General features: G+C 36.3%; 1 protein-coding gene across 1 annotated transcript in view; it reads right to left on the reverse strand.

Annotated features, from left to right (window-relative positions):
• Positions 1–17439, reverse strand: part of MEMO1 (mediator of cell motility 1) — a 67122-nt gene that overhangs the window by 38044 nt on the left and 11639 nt on the right. The window contains exons 3-4 of the mRNA XM_030884696.2: positions 15781–15893; positions 13625–13736 (exon numbers count right to left, since the gene is read on the reverse strand). Coding sequence (XP_030740556.1) covers positions 13625–13736; positions 15781–15893 — 225 coding nt within the window. The remainder of the gene's footprint in view (positions 1–13624; positions 13737–15780; positions 15894–17439) is intronic.

Here is a 17439-nt window from a genome sequence, read left to right on the forward strand (position 1 = left end):
TGACTCATCCTTTGAGTGTGCTACTTGGACATAGTTATCAAGTGACTGAAAAACTGTTAGCTTTCAGAAGGGTTCAGAGTAAGAGAAGACTACAACAGGACCAGGCTGTCAAGCAGGCCACTTTGTCATTTGTGCCATATGATCCTGCTGACCCAATGATGCTTTTAAGTGATGGTGGCAGTGGTGGCTAAGCGCAGATGGCATATTGGTTATGTTTGGCTGCAATCCGAAAGGGCAGCAGTTCAAAATCAGGAGCCACTTTGCAGGAAAAAGATGGAGCTTTCTACTCCCATAAAGAGTTACAGTTTCAGAAACTCACAGAGGCAATTCTACCCTGTCCTACAAGGTTGATCTGCGTTGGCAGTGAATTTGCTTTGGCAGATAGAGATACTGATTGGACTCGTTGCAGGTAAATGCAATACCAACCCTTAGGATTTTAGAACAAAGGTCTGTTGTCCTCTAAAGAGAACTACTACTCTCCTTTTGAGAAATACCTTTTGGCTTCTTACTGGATGTTAATAAAGATGAGATGTTTCACGCTAGGTCATCAAGCCACCATGGTATCCATTACGAACAATGTGGACTAATGAAATCAGTTCTAAAGACAGGCGTACAAGGGAGTGGGAAGCTACACTCTAGATGGAGATTTCATAGCATGCGTTTTTCCCACTAGACGAACATCGAGCAACTCACTCAAAGTTAGTACATCCAGTGGCATCACGTGGGTAGGTTCTCTCTGCTTACAGTGAATTCTTTCATAAAAGCAGTTTCGCTTGAACCTGGTTTTTTGTGATGGCTGATTTAAAAGAACAGTGTGCAGCTTTAAATTTTGTGTCCTGCTTGGAAAATACCGCAAAAACTGTTCTGATGTTGAACACAGTTTTACAAGGACAGCACTATGGGAAAACTCAAGTGTTTCAGTGGTTTTCTTGTTTCAAAAAAGTGAAATGTCAATTGATGACAAGCTTCGTCCCAGTGTCCATCAACTTCCCTAGGATGAAAATGCCGACTCATAGTGCATCTGGAGTTTGTTTCACCAGGTCAGACTGTTAATCAAGCTTTCCATTGAGAGGTTCTGAAAAGACTGCATAACAGTGTGTGACAAAGAAGCCCAATTTGGGCCTCTACTCAAGTTATTTGTTCTAATAACTTGGCATTCCATGATACTCACCTTCCCGAAACAATCACTGAAGGCAAAGTGGGTACATAAGCAAATGTGGTGAAGAAAGCTGATGGTGCCCACCTATCAAAAGATAAAGTGTCTGGGGTCTTAAAGGCTTAAAGATAAACAAGCAGCCATCTAGTTGAGAAGCAACAAAGGCCACATAGAAGAAGCACACCAGCCTGTGTGATCATGAGGTGTCGACAGGATCAGGTATCAGACATCAAAGACCCAGAACAAAAAGTCTTATCATTGTGAATGAGGGTGAGTGAGGAGAGGAGACCCAAAGCCCAACTGTAGGCAACTGGACATCCCCTTACAGGAGACAAGCTACATATAACCCCCTCCCAGGGGGAGGGACAACAGAAAAGTGGGTGAAGGGAAACAGTGGTCAGTGTAAGACATGAAAAACTAATAACTGATAAATTATCAAGGGTTCGTGAGGGAGGGTGGGCGGGGTAGGAGAGTGATGAGCAGCTGAAACCAAGGGCTCAAGTAGTAAGAAAATGTTTTGAAAATGATGATGGCAACAAATGTACAAAATGTGCTTGACACAATGAATGTATATATGGATTGTAATAAGAGATGTATGAGCCCCCAATAAAATGATTTTTTTTTAAGTCCAATTTGTGGCAGACAGGGTACTGGTTTTGCCTCCACAATAATGGACCTACTCATGCTGCCATCTCAGTGCCTCTATTTTTGGCAAAAATTAACAGCATGCCTCTCTTGCCCACGCACTCTACTCACCTGACCTCGCTTGTGTGACTTTTTGTTTCTGCAAATGAAGAGGGACATGAAAGGAACAGCTATTTGATGTCATAGAAGAGGTGAAGAAAGAGCCAGGGAGGAGTTGTCAGCCATCCAAACAGATGAGTTTGAAAAGTGTTCCCAAGAATGGAGTACTTTGATGGTGACATGGTTTTGTAAAACAATTTAAATACATAGCTTTTGGGGGGTAAATTCCATTGGGGGGGTCCCCCTCATATGCTACAGTAGCACTCTTATCAAGCATATGTGAGATTGGGTGTGAGTACGACAACAAGTTTCAGAGGAACTGGACCAGAATCTATACTTGTCACATTACCTGCCTCTCCCACTCTGCAGCGATGGTCATGGGAAAGTTCATTGTAAATTGAATGTGGAAGAGAAAACTAATGCCAACATGGCAAACAGTTGTGTGACATTCAGGCACCACTTAAAAGTGCATGGCAACAGCACTGCAAATCCCTGTGGGGTCTTCCTGAAGGACTGTGGTGAAAGGAAATCCTCCCAAAGGGCAGCATTTCAAGGGGTATTGATTCCCTTTTTTTTTGGAAGGAGAAATGACAAGATATGTAATTATATGCTGGTGCATGGGCTTTGAACAACCAATACCTCACAGCCATCAAGTTGATTCTGATTTATAGCAGCCTTGTACAATAGAGTAGAACTGCCCCTATAGGTTTCTGAGACTAACTCTTCATAGAAAGTCTCCAAGGCTTGGTTTTGAACTACTAACTTTGTGGTTACCAGACCAATGTATAACCACTACCCCACCAGGGCTCCTATAAAAGGAAGAACAGAAACAGGACACACAGGGAGGAATTGGCTAAGTGATACTGTATTGTGGGAACTGCCATCAGAGATATGAAACGAAATGTGTATGAATTAAAACAGAAAAACAATCTGCTGTGGAAACCAGTCAATTCACATTAAAAAATTTTTTAAAAAACCAACTATACAAAAGGCTTCAAAAATGTCATGGAAAAATGGAAACTAAAGATAATGAAATTTTCCCACCTTTCTGAACCCCACCCCATATAACAGTAAACTATATTTTTCTATGACCATTTCTTATATTTACAGATCCTGATAGAGAACAAAATCAGAAAGCAGGGTAAAATTTTAAGGTATCACGCAAACCTAAGCTACATTAAGATTCAGGATGGCATTTAATTGAATTACAAAGATGCATAAATTATTGTAACGAACTAGAAAAGAGGAATGGATGAGTTAACATATCTATTGTCTTCAGTAGGATATGCTCTTTACTGTAGTCTGGGACCATGGTTTTCAGTGTTAAGCAATCCTTGTTTTGACAAGGTTGTTTTATTGGTTGAGATCTGAATCCTTCCTTGCAAGCTTGCCTGGGTTTTATTAACAATGTAATTTCTCTTTTTTATTTGGGGAGTCTGGACATTTGAAAGTTGTAGCTAGTTGCTTAGGCTGAGTACCTATATAACTAGCACCTACCCCCAAAAGTCCTAGACTTTGAATCATATAAACAAGCTTCCTTAAACAGAAACACAATGCATACATTACACTGCTAGAACAAGAAGTGCACTTCATGTGGCCATCCCTCTGGGGAGGAAGTAGGGAATGGCTGCCACCTGAACTGCTCGAGCAGACTCTGCCTCAGGTGCTTTTTCATTCCTTACCAGTTGCTGTTTATCTTACTCTTTCTACTGAAAAACAGCTGTGAGTCTCAAGTCCGGTGGGTCACTAAATGTGAAGGAGGGGGGGGTAGGACCCTCAAAACAGGTGGAAAAGGCAACATGATCTAAATTAATTGTAACTGCAGAGTTTTCCCTAGTTCCTTAAGAAAGAATTTCTCACCTTGGTCCACTTCTCTTGATCAAAGTGCCCACCAGACACCTGGTGATCTATTTCCAGAAGGCCACAGTCCTAAGAACCCTATGGAGGAGTTCGACTCTGTACCTGAGTCAGCAAAAGTTGGCATCCTGACTCAGGTTGAAAGGAGTCAACCTGACAACAATTAATAAAAGAGCCATTCTAAGCTTCATTTTGGAAATACAATTATTTGAAATTACTAACAATCGTATCAAAATAAGCCCAATTTGGCTTCACCTTTATAAAAAAAATTCCATCATTTTATTAAATAAATCAAGATTCTCACACCCCCTGTTGTCTTAAGCTTTCCACTACTTCTAGCTTTACTATTGCTGACAATGGCAATACTAACAGGACTTCAAACTTTTGTGTAATCTTCAAATGATAATTACGCCCCCAGATAGGGACATTTACCAAACCCTATTGATTCTAACCCTAAATATCTTTTTTATCTGCTCAGTGTGCTACCCCTAATTACTACCTTAATTCAAAGCCCCTGTGATTTGACTGTTTTTTCCAGTCTTTTGTAACTCTAACGCATCTTCATTCTGCCATCACACAATCAAGGAAGAATATTATTATAGCTCAGTTCTAATCATGTAACCTGATTTTTATTAACTGTTCACTGATCAAAGAACAAAATCTAGACAGATACCTTAAAATCGCATTCAACGGCCTCTGTAATCTTTTAACAATCTTTCAATTTTCTGAATCCTACCACTCTTAAGGTTAAGTCTCTACAGATCACCTACTCAAGATACCTCCAGTCCCCAATCATAAATTGGTGAAAAGGGAAACGAAGGGTAAGGCAACAGGGCGTGAAAGGGCCAATCTCCAGCTGAAAACACTCATAAAATGCTAATGATCAAAGTGAATCAGAGGCATATATAAACCATAGATCTATGAACTGATTTGGGGGCCATATCTAATTCAAGCCCCGGTCTAAGAAAAATTAATTCTAATGAACATGGCCCTGGGAGATGCTTGCCCTCATGAAAAGATCACTTAAGAGATAGATGATTTCGCCAAGTATGGTGTGAAATTAGATGGTATCCAGGCAACAGAAAGAATAGTCTGGGGTCTTAAAGGATTGTCTTCAAACAAGAGCCACCTGAGTGAAGAGTCAACTCATGGAAGAAGCACACCAGCCTGTGTGATCCAGATTGTAAATAATGAAATCCAAATCTGAAGAAGGGGCGGTATCAAGAGTTAAAACTATTAGCACCTTGTTTGCAGAAGGCTATGGATAACTATGGAAGCCCAAAATCCATTTGCAGGGTCCGCACCTGGATTAAGCTTTGTTGAATCCCCTCTGAGCCTAGTAGTCCAAGGATATGAGGTCTTGCTATCAGACAGAGAGTATGGTACACTTGATTATGGCAGATGTAATTGGGCTAAAATGTTAACACCTTATCATTTGATCTCCCTTTCCATCTATTTTAAAGTTATTTTGAATTTTTGTTTTCTGCTTTCTTTTCTATTGAAGTCTTTCTATTTCATTATTGTTGGATTTTGTTTGTTTGTTTCCTGTTTGTGTTTTGTATATGAAATCCTGGACAGGTACATCTATAGCTATAGTAACTGGATTCATGTTTACTTAGGGCATGGCAAGGGAAGTTGGGAGGAAGATAACAATAAGCATGAAGAAAAAAATGCTCTGAAATTGGTTGTGGGGATTACTGCACAACTCTTAATATAATTGAACAGTTAAATTGCATAATACACTAATTATATTGAACTAAAACTATTAAAAGAGATTAAGTAAGTAGTTAGATGTGGATTTTGTCAGGAATATTCCTGGCTTCTCTTATTGTCTGGAACTTTTAGAAATGATCACTAATGAAAAGATCTTAAAATTACCAGAAAATCATAGAAATGTAATTGTTTCTAAAGCTTCTCTCAAACACATCAAATCAACTCATAAATTTCATTATAGTTGCACGTTAAAGCAGTGGTTCTCAACCTTCCTAATGCCACACCCTTTAATACAGTTCCTCATGTTGTGATATCCCCAACCATCAAATTATTTTCGTTGCTACTTCATAACTATAATTTTGCTACTGTTATGAATTGGACAACCCCTGCCAACGGGTCGTTCGACCCCCAAAGGGGTCGCAACCCACAGGTTGAGAAGCACTGGTTTAAAGCAATCTGAAGAAATGTTTAATTTCCACTTTAACCAACAGAAGACACTTAACTGCAAGAATTCAAATTATAAAAGTTAAAATTAGTCCTTTAAGGTCAATAGCCAAGGGCTATGGATAGGCTTGTTACCAGAAAGAGATTGTACAGATGATTATACTAGATATAGTTAGGTTAAAATGTAACATCCTTAAAATGTAATATCCGATTTGATCCCACTGTGGACACATCTGAAAGTTCCAGCAGTTAAAAAACAAAAACTATTAAATTGTATGATACCTGGATCATGTCCCAACAAGACTGTTTATTTTTTTCAAAGTTACATCTTACTTGATCCCCATTTTGACCCATTTAAAAGTTACAGCAGGGGGGATACATGTAGATTAAGCCTCCCGAATATCCCCTCTGAACTAGGCCAGGGAGGGAGGAGCACAGCCTTGCTAGCACCCAGAGTGCACTGGAAGGCGGATAATGGCAGATGCGGTTAAGTTAAAATTTAACACCTCGTAATTTATACCCCTTTGACCCATTTTAAAGTTGTGCTAGTTTTTAATATTCTATACTTTATTTTCAATTGACGTTTCTCTCTTTTTTAACTTGTTATTGTTATTAGCTTTCATTTGTTTGTTTGGTTGGTTTTTGCTGTTGCATGCTTTTCAGTGCAGGAAGTCCAGCATGGGTGAAGCTATAGAGACAGTGGCTGGATTCATGGTTTCCTGGGGTGTGCTCGCTTCGGCAGCACATATACCTGGTTTCTTGGGGTTCAGGCAGAGGAGGTGGGGAGGTAATAACAAGGAGCATAAGTAGAAAATGTTCAAAAACTGACTGTGGTAATGACTGTATAACTCTTCTTTATTATGGGTTGTATAACTCTTGTTGATTATGGATCATGTCCCAATAAAACTGTCCTGGAAAAAACAAACAAACTATCCTGAGATCATCTTTTAGTGAAATAACAGATTCACAGACAAAATAAAAGATATTTCCCAAGAATAAGGCTACTTAAAAAAAAAGGTCTATATGAGGCCAACAATTAATCTAAAGCAGTACTGGAAATTAAGAACACAATAAGAATGTTGACAAATTATGAAAAAGGTAACTGATATCACAGAATACCTTGTACAGAAATTGTCAAGTGGGCCCATAAACTTGCTATGTTAATTTTTACTGAAACCACAATAAAATATTTTTTAATTAAATAAAATTTTAAGTTTTGAAATTTTAATTAATTTAATCCATTTTGAATAACATAACAGAATTTTAATGTCCTACAAAAGTACTAATTGTAGGATTCTCATGCTGGAAAACAAAAACTATAGTAAATATAGGGATAAAAAGAATAACAAAAATGCTTTGAGCCTAACGAACTGGGTAAACAAGATTTTCTTAACTATCTAGGTACCCCGAGAATTAATATTATGAGTGTCATTTATGATAGCATTCTTCATACTTTCCCAATATTTATCAAATCTTAGACATTCCGAATTTTGTTGGACAGAACTCACAGAAAATGTGAAATACATTTGAATATACACTACTGTATTTTTTGAGTTGTCTATGTTACAGAATACTGGTAATATTAAATTACTATATGGCTAAGAAAATAATGATAATATTATATTAAACATAACAGCTTTTCAGTGTTATACTTAGCACTCACTCTCAAAGTTAATACATCATCCTGTTAACTCTACATTTTATTAAAATAAACCATAATTACGGCAAAGGAGAATTGTTCCGTGGCAAGATTGTGGTGGTGGATATGACTCCATACATTTCCAAGATAGACATTTCTGAATATCTTAACATAACTTAGGTTAAACTTTAAGAAATACAGGTAAGAGTAACAATTATTTTGGATTTAAATATTAAAAATACATGAAAATGGAACAGAATAAAGTATATAAAACATGATGTTGCTTTACATATTTAATATACACATTGTGTACATATATATTTTATATATAACTACAAACCTATATATATACATACACCTATGAGGGAAAGTAAAAAAACGAAACAAAACATTCCTACTGGGGTTCTAGTTCCTACATGCATGGATTTATTCCAAATAAATGACACGTGTTTAAATATGTTTCTGCAGTCACTACATGAATACAAACAACTTCTCTCTTTTGTACATCTGGATAAGATTCGTTAAGGTGGCCTTAAAAAACCGGGGGAGGGGGGACTGAGGGGAGCAGTGTTTAATGCCATAGAAAAAAATCAAATCTCAAGGTTAAGGCTGGTATAAAATTTTTAACAAAACTTAAATGGACAGCTTCCCAAATCAGAAAGGCTTTGCAACATTTAAAGGCACGCTGTCTTGGGTGGATCGAGCATTTTAAGAAAGGTCAGGAAGACCTCAAAGATGAACAGAGAGGAAGGACTATCAAACCCAATGAAGACAGAAATGTCTGAATTCCAAAAGTGCTGAAAGGAAACATCAGGAAAGTTGCAATGAGGATTTTTTCTATCACAACAATACACTTGATCTTGAAGGAAAGCAAGGGTGATACTAAGAGAATTTTCTTCAGAAAGTTTGTCTTGGACCCACTTCCGTCTTCTTTTATGGACCCTAAAATCAAAAAATAATTCAAAGAAACAAAATATCAGGGCCCCAAGAATGCTAAAACTGCTCTTTTGATAAGGAATAAATCCAAGATTGCAGAATTCTTCCGGGCCAGGTGAGACGGAAACAGTACCATCAGCAGTGGACAGACATAGACAGAGGACTTTTGATATTTTTGTTTAATGAAGACATCCATAGTTTGGTGGCAATGATTTTTAATCTACCCTAGTAAGGGTAAGTAAATATACTAGTATACGCAAAAAATTATATTGGTAGCAAAACGACTGTCATTGAGAGGTTCTGGAAAGGCTTTCACTATTTTGTACTTTTTGGTATTTTATGCATTTTCACACTGTGTACATGCTTTCTCCACCCCCCACTCAATAGGGTTACCTGGGCAATAAGAATATGACACTTTATGCTTTCTTTTTAACATTACTTACTAAAAAGAACATTAATAAATGAATATAATTTGAAAAGTCTATGCTAACAACACATAAAATTATAAATAAATACCTTAGAAATCTAGTTTAAAAAACAAATCTTAAAAAAAAACAAAAAAAAAATCTTATCATGATTGTTTAAAATAGTAAAAAACTGGGCAAAAATTTAAATGTCTAAGATTTGATTAAAATGTTGCATAAACTATAAAGTCCTATGGAAAAACAATAAGATGGAGTACACAAACAGTGTGAAAATATGTTCGTGATATGAAAAGTATTTTGATCCCATTTAATACAAATACTTAACAGAAGCATGAAAAATCAAAAGTTTTTCATTCATTCAACTATTAATTATTGAACACTTTTTCTGTATCAGGTTCAATGCTAGGCACATAGGATAAACAGAAAACTAGCTACCCTCAGGGAACTAAGAGACCAAAGGATTATCAGGCAGAGTAGATAGCCATCACATAGGCAACCAGAGACATTGGTTGGATATTATGATAGATTATCCACATAAAAGACCACTAAAAACTTCCCCCAATTCTAAATGCTCATACTAATACTATACCTATCAAAAGGAGAGTCTTTGCCTCGTCCCCCATGAATCCAGCCTTCCAAGTGGCTTTGACCAGCAGTGTGACAGAAGTGAGAGGCCTCGTTAGTTTCTACATTTGCTCTCTTGCTACCCTGAGCGGCCATGTAAAGAGCTCCAAGCAATGCTGCTGACATAAAGAAACTAATATTCTGAAACAAGCCTGGAAGGATGAGTGCACATACAGGGAGATAGGAAGGACCAAGAATGGAAAAATTAGACACGTCAATGGTCCCTGATATTACATAAGTAAAACATTTGGAGCCCCCAGCATATGAAAGAGATGAATTGTCTCCAATGACTTGGTCAAATTTCCGATGTCCGGAAACTAAAATAAAAGTGATAGGTATTTGAAGATGATTTTTTTTCCTGCTACAAGCGATACCTACAACCAAAAAAAAAAAAAATGGTACCTGTAAGTAAGGAGTAATTGCAACTTAAAACACGTCATGCTGGCTTTTAGTACTGAAAGGCAGGTAGAAGATGAAAGGGCAACAAAGGACTATTTATGGAGAGTGGAAGAGCAAAGCGGAAACTGTCACTAAAGTGACCCATATTGCACACCAGCAGATCCCCGAAACTGAGTACCTCCATTCACGACCAGCACCATGCCCCAGAAAGTAAGTAATATATTAGTTTGACCCAAAACACTGATAGTCAAAAAGGTGTCGAATCAAGAGTGTACAGGTGAGAACTTTTATTGAGACCTCAGAGAGATTTAAAGTAGTACTTGTATACTCTCTGAGAGAAGACAAAAGGGCTTTTAAAACACTTATAGCACCCCAACTTGGGGTCAAAAGTTTAGGGAGATTGGTTTTTGGTCTCAGAAAACACTAGATTTGACTGGTGTTTCCCTAATAAACTATACTTATAATTTGATACATAAATTCACAAATGTTTTTTAAGGCATTCCACTAAGTTTGGAACAAAAGAAACACCGTTCCAAATCAAGAAGTCTCTAGGCTCCAACGTGTTCCCTATGTGAGGCTGCCATGTCTTTCTCTAGCAGAGAGGCAGGAGGGGTCCAATCACACACCTCTCTCTGCCCCACAGCCGAGCACTTCGACCACTGGTCCAGTAGGTCTTCTTCACACATATGAAAGGGGCCCATAATGTTACTCAGGGGCAAATAAGGCCCATATTTTATTTACGAGGAAAAATAATAACAAGGAGAACAAAGCAAGATCCAAACAAAAGCTGAAGAAAACAATGACTTATGTCACTTACAATTAAAGCATGAACAAGCCTTAATAAAAAAAGGCTGGCCCCTTGTTAAATTTCCACATTGCTGTAAAACAGAGACTGTGTTATGAATCCCATTCTTTTACAGTTCATTGGGGATGTAGTCAACTACACTTGTGTCACAGCTATCCACTGAGAATATATTGTGGGGAAGAGAGGGAACATATAACTCGTCTTACTTAGCAGGCTTCCAAGTCAACAGGAGCCAGACCCATGAAGTCCATCCATGTCACAGCCTGATGTAGATCATGAGACACTGGACTTTGAGCATGATGGGCTTACTACATTTATGGAAATCTTGGAGTACACACTGAAGGTTGGAGAGATGTACAGTAGCCACCAAAAGACTTCCTGCCAAGATGGCTAATGACTAGTCCTTCTATTTTTATATATGCATGCTGCTGCTTCCATTGGGAAGTGGGATCTCTTTCTCCTCCCTTTAAATCTGACCTTGTGGTTTGCTGTGGAAAACACTGTGGAAATGATACCATGTAGTTTCAAATCCAGGCCTTAGGAAAGTTACAAACGTGGGTTTAGCTCCCCTCTGCTCCCACAAAAATGTATCGCTCGGGAACCCCTAAAGAAAGTTGCTACAGGCGAGAATCAACTCAGTGGTGGTGGGAAGTCCAGGCCCCCATTCTAGAAAAGGGCCCAGGAACAGAGAAAAGCTCTGGCTGATAAAAAATCAGGCCAGGTGAAATATAACTGTGGTGTCCCCCCACCTCCCCCCAAGTAAAAGGTAGCACTAAGATCCAAGTCACATGAGTGAGGCCATCTTGCATCCTCTAGCATCATTTGAGTCACCTCAGTCAACACCTTGTAGACCAGAGCAAGATGTTCCCTGCCCAAATCCTGTCCCCAAATTGTGAGCACTAAGAAGTTGTAATTTTAAGCCAGTAAATTTGGGGGTAATTTATCACTAATAGATAACTGATAGTAAACTCAGAGAATACTACAAAAGAAAAATACATGGTACTAGCTAAGAGTAAGAATTAGGGGGAAATGTTTGGAAACTGATTGTGGTAGCAATTGTAATGTTGACGCAATTGAACTATGGAATGACATATGTATTAATTCCCAATTAATAATAAATTTTAAAAAGAATTAGGGGACAGAGGGCACTATCATATAAAGTTGCTATGTGTTAGAACCAACTCAGTAGCACAAAACTACAACAATCATGTAATCTGGGAACTAAAGAACATGTTCCTAAAAAGTGAAATGCATAACAGTAGTCATCATAACGATTCATTGGAACGGTGCTGGGGTTCTAGGCCGGGTTTGCTATGATGTACACAGGGTTGCTAGGAGTCAGATCTGAGTTGACAGTACCTAACAGCACAAATAAAACCAGGTCATTTAGCAGAGGCGGAAATTTTTTTATTTTTAGCAGTTAATTTCTTAAAATTTCCACAATACACGGTGATTTTACTTTGAAACAACAAAGTTACTTAAAAAAATTCTTGAAAATATTATTGACAAATTATTTGTTCTATTTTATTGGAACTGGTTAAATCTGCATTTAGATAACAAATATACATGTAAATATGTAAAAATTTCAGCAAACAACAGAACTTACCTATTAGGTGGATGGGAAATGGATTATTTTGATTATACCAAGGCAAGACTTGTGATTTAACAATTTCTAAAGAATTAGAATGCACTGAAATAAAACTAACTTAAATTTATATGACTCATAATTTAATGTCACTCTGAACTTTGAAACATTCTTTGGGTTTATGTAATTCCTCATGGTTATCACTATGAATGGATAAGGGATAAAAAGATTTGAGATAAATAATACTTTGTATATAGAATTAAAAGTGAAAAATGAATTTTAAAACAACAATAATGGACAAACCAGCAAGAAAAATGTAAAAACCAAGAGGGACATACACAATTAGGGTCAAAAGAAAACAACTACAGGGTAAGAGGAGAACGCAATCTGTCGTAGTCTGAGAAGGTGTGAGTTTTGGTTACTCACAGTAAATATTAGCTAACAACAGTAGCATTTAAAAATGTGTAATGTTCATTAAAACATTTGATCAACAAAAATATTTGTTAAGAACCTACCATGTAGCGGGCACATTACTAGGAAATAAATCCACCATGTTTAGGAAGAAACAAATATTAAGCTCATATAAAAAGTGAGATAATCAGAAAAAAGAACTGTATATACTCGAGTATAAGCTGACTCAAACATCAGCTGAGGCACTTAATTTTAACACAAAAACCACATTAAAAATGTGCTGAAAAACTCGGGTTCTACACGAGTACACAAGATAGATCTTTAAAAAATGAGTGCTACCTCTAACAGAAAGAAAACCCTAAGGGCATTTCATTTTTTCCTTTTCATTGTATCAAAATAAACCGCTAACTACTACATGTTGGACATTATGTCCTGGTAACATGGATGCTGTCACCAACCTCATTCTACTTGACGGAGCTCATTCTGAGTGCTCCCCTGAGCGATGTTCTCTGTATAAAGTTGACATAAATATCTCTCAAGCAATTTCCAAATCTGAAATATTAGCACTAACATAAAAGAATGTAATTATTATTGTGAGATACACACATCTACTGAGGAAAATAGCAGGCAAAAACACTCACAGGTTTATTCTTCCTCCTACCTAAAAAAATCACCATGTCAATTTTTACCTTAAACCTTCATAGGTAAAGTACTCAAAACTAATTTCAAACTACATTTTAAAATTCTATCTTATTATTTTATTTCATTTCAAATTTAAAAATCTAACGATTTTACCCTAATGATTCTTCCTCTAGGTTAAAAGCATTCCAAAATTTTTTAATTTAATTTTTGACTTTTCTGTAATGTTTTACATTAACCGATATACCTTTCCATGGCTTTAGCTGTATAAGGCAAATGCATCTCAATACTGTGTTCATCTTCATCTGTCTGCAGAGACATGCGTTCAAACATTCCTGTTTTCCATAGTTCTCCGTAAACTAAAGGGATTTCAAATATATGAAAACATATATATTAAAGTATATCCTTAAGCCTGTGAGATGCCACTCAGTAATATAAAAGTATATGTTTTAGCAAGACAGAAGCAACACAAAAATATTCTCATCTATTTTTATTTAGAAAAAAGTAGCTATTTTCAATGTAACTAGATAAAATAAAATTACGTGTAATAGCATATTCACCATTTGTATATGTTACATAGTTATATATAAAATAATCATTTAAATTTTTTATTAGTGCCATTAATTATTTCTAAAATCACTTCTGGCTCTAAATATTTTTCATGACTTACAGTCACTACCTGCTATTTCAAAATACATAAACTCCTACTGAAACATGGAGGGAAAAACTCACTGGTCTATTTACTCATGCGATTAATTATGCAGTCTTAGAAGAGATTTTTTTTGTTTGTTTTTAAATGAAACATAAGGAATTTATCATCTCACATCTCGGGTTTCTACCTTTCCCATTAAGAATGCTAATTTTCTCATAATTCAAAGTTAAGCTCATGAGAGATCAACATAAACTCACTATAACGGCATGCCAGGTTAAAATGACCTACTAATTCAATGCCTTTTCATGAACTATACTTAAACTGATTATTTTACAGAAATAAATACACAAGAAAAATTTGTGATCGGGAGGGGCATGATTTAAGGGTTGTTTTTGCTTTTAATCATAGCACAGAACCAATAAAATTATACCTGTTTCAATGTTATCCATTCCTTTTCTGGTAGGCTATCCAAAACTAAAATGCCCCAATGAGGTTTCAAAAAGAGTGTGTTCTGAAAATTATCCCAGGAAGTAAGGCTAGTTCTAAAATAAAACTGCTAATATTCTATGATACTTAAAAATAAGTCCTGAAAAATTAGGAAAAAGAAGTGATTATTTCCTTTGCAAAGGATTCTTTCACCCTACAAAAGGAATTGAGAATTTCTTGAAGAAAAGCAGACCTGGAACTACATGTGACCTCCTCCCTGGGGGACAGACAACAGAAAAGTGGGTGAAGGGAGACATCGGACAAGGCAAGATATGACAAAATAACAATTTATAAACTATCAAGGGCTCATGAGGGAGGGGTGAGCAGGGAGAGAGGGAGAAAATGAGGACCTAATGCCGGGGGTTTAAGTGGAGAGAAAATGTTTTGAGAATGATGAGGGCAATGAATGTACAAATGCGCTTTACACAATTGACATGGATTGTGATAAGAGTTGTATGAGCCCCTAATAAAATGATTAAAAAAAAAAAAAAAGATGATGGCAAAAAAAGGAAAAAAAGAAAAGCAGACCTAATCTACTCAAAATAAAATCTGATGAATTGGAAGATCTATATCACATTCATGAAGATGGTTAGCTCTGGGGAGGTATACTAAGTTCTGGAAAAGGAAAAAAAATTTGATCACTTGCGGATCATGAGTACATAAGTATTTGTTACACTGTCCTCTGCCTCTGCCCTGTCCACATATTTAAAATTCTGTACCATTGTCAAAAAAATACTTTAAAGTATTTTTATGTAACATGTTTACTTTCTATAGTTATATATATTTACATTACATATTTATTAAATGAGACACATCTAATTTTAAAATGTGATCTCTAAAGTACTAAGAAAAAAGAAAACAACATAAAAGATGTGGTGTTTTAAAACTATACAATTCCTTATGTTCCCATAAAAATCACTTGAGAGGAAATAAAGATATAATCACCAATCTCTGAGTTCAGTGTGGTAATCAAGTTGGTACAAGTACTAATCTTTTCTCTTATGGTACAATATTCTCAAATTTCTTCCCTCAGTATAAATGCAAACAAAACAATGACTCTATAGCTTGCAGGAAAGCATTTATTATCATTTGTGGATGGAAGAAACTCTTCTGATAGACTTATTTTAGTTTTATTTGTTTTTGCAAATTAATGCAATTTATACAAAAATGTATATCCCATGATATTCAACACTTTATATTTTAGTTATAATTTCTACTGAAACTTTTCCAGGTATTTTAAAGCTATATGCTTTCTACATACTTACTTTTTTGGTCAATACGAAGGTCATACAGAGGTGTTCTGTAAATATCCACACTGGAAAGTGCACATCGAGAGAGGGGCACGTGATGAGAAGGCCCAAGGATGAAAATTCTACGGCTAGATTAAGGGAGAGAAAAAAAACACACAGAACAATTGCACTCGTATGCAAATCTCATTAAATGGGGGGGAGGGGGGGGGTTTAATTAAAACTACAGGGTAATGTTTTCCTTTTTAGTGACTCTATTACCAACTAGTGATTTCTTCTCAGTTATTTAAATTCCTTTTCCCTGTCTTTATACTGAAAAAAGGGAAAATAAAAGTTGCCTTTCAAACACCCATGTTTGTCAAAGCAGAACTCTGTTCCACAAGGTTTTCAATGATAATTTTTTCAGAAGTAGATCACCTTCTCCAAAGGCTCCAACTTTTCATTCCGTTAACAGATGAATCCATTAAGTGATGCAATACCAAGGGATTCTACCTTTAAAAGAATCATCTTTTTAATTCCTGCTATTGATTATCTATAGTAATCCAACAAACTGCATAAATCATTCTTTATTATATTCATCAATTGTACAATAAAACAGCTTCTCACTATCCTTCACTATTTTAATCATTTAATTAAAATTTAACAATTTGGGGCTCTTGAAATCTCAACAGTCTAATATATTCCAAACTCACCTTCTAAGCTAAAAACACAAAAAGATAAAATGCCATATAAAATGCAGCAAAACTATTTATGTTTCTTCTGATGGCGGGGGTGGGGGGAGTGTCTTGTTGAAAAGAATTGTATGTAATAAGCTTTCTTAGTCCCCATACAAGTAGAAGGCAGTTTCAAAAACAAAGACACTTGATTATGTGCTATTTTCATTATAGTTTAAAGAAAAGAGTTGGGCTAAACAGCATCTTAAACCATTCCAATCCCTGTGTCTTGACATCAAGGGCAAAATGAACTCCATCTCATTTTATCTCAAACATTCTAACCAACCCTAACATTTAAATTCCAAAATTATTCATCTACTTTGTTCTCCCAGACTCATGAATCCTCCTTACTCTACCACCAAAATATTTTTTAAAGGAAGAAAAGCTACATAAAAGGAGAAAATACATAATATGCTGTAGTATCTAGAAAAATGAGTAATGCTCATTGCTTAATTCTGGAATGCACACTGATATTTGCAGGCTATGTAATGTGGTCTTCAGCAACGTATTTATTATTTTGATAGCATTCTATTTCAGTTAAGAAAACTACTGCTTGGTTCATGTTATTTACTCAGCAGGGATCAGGGATGGGTAGATAGAAAATGTATGGATAAGAAACATTTGTTTCTCCATTTCAGAGTTCCAAAGTCACTTTAAGAGGTCACACAGAAAGCATGCTAAATTTCAACCCCAGGCAGAGAGCCCTGGGTGGCTTGGTGAGTTCCCGGGCAGGCTCCTAACCACAAAGCAGTTAGGTCTCAAAAACCAAAAGAGGGAGTTCTACCCTGTCCTATCGGGGATACCCAGTGAGTCAAATCACCGACAATGAGTTGAGTTTCCATAGCAATATGTGATTAACACCAATATATTTCTTGTTATATCTTCTATCATCAATTCAATAATCATGGGGGAGGCATAATTCTAAGTGAACAAAAACTATCTCATACCCCACCCACCCCCACAA

Source organism: Echinops telfairi, unplaced genomic scaffold (assembly GCF_000313985.2).
Source record: "Echinops telfairi isolate 266 unplaced genomic scaffold, ASM31398v2 ScPeMD7_10;HRSCAF=50, whole genome shotgun sequence".
Classification (NCBI taxonomy): domain Eukaryota; kingdom Metazoa; phylum Chordata; class Mammalia; order Afrosoricida; family Tenrecidae; genus Echinops; species Echinops telfairi.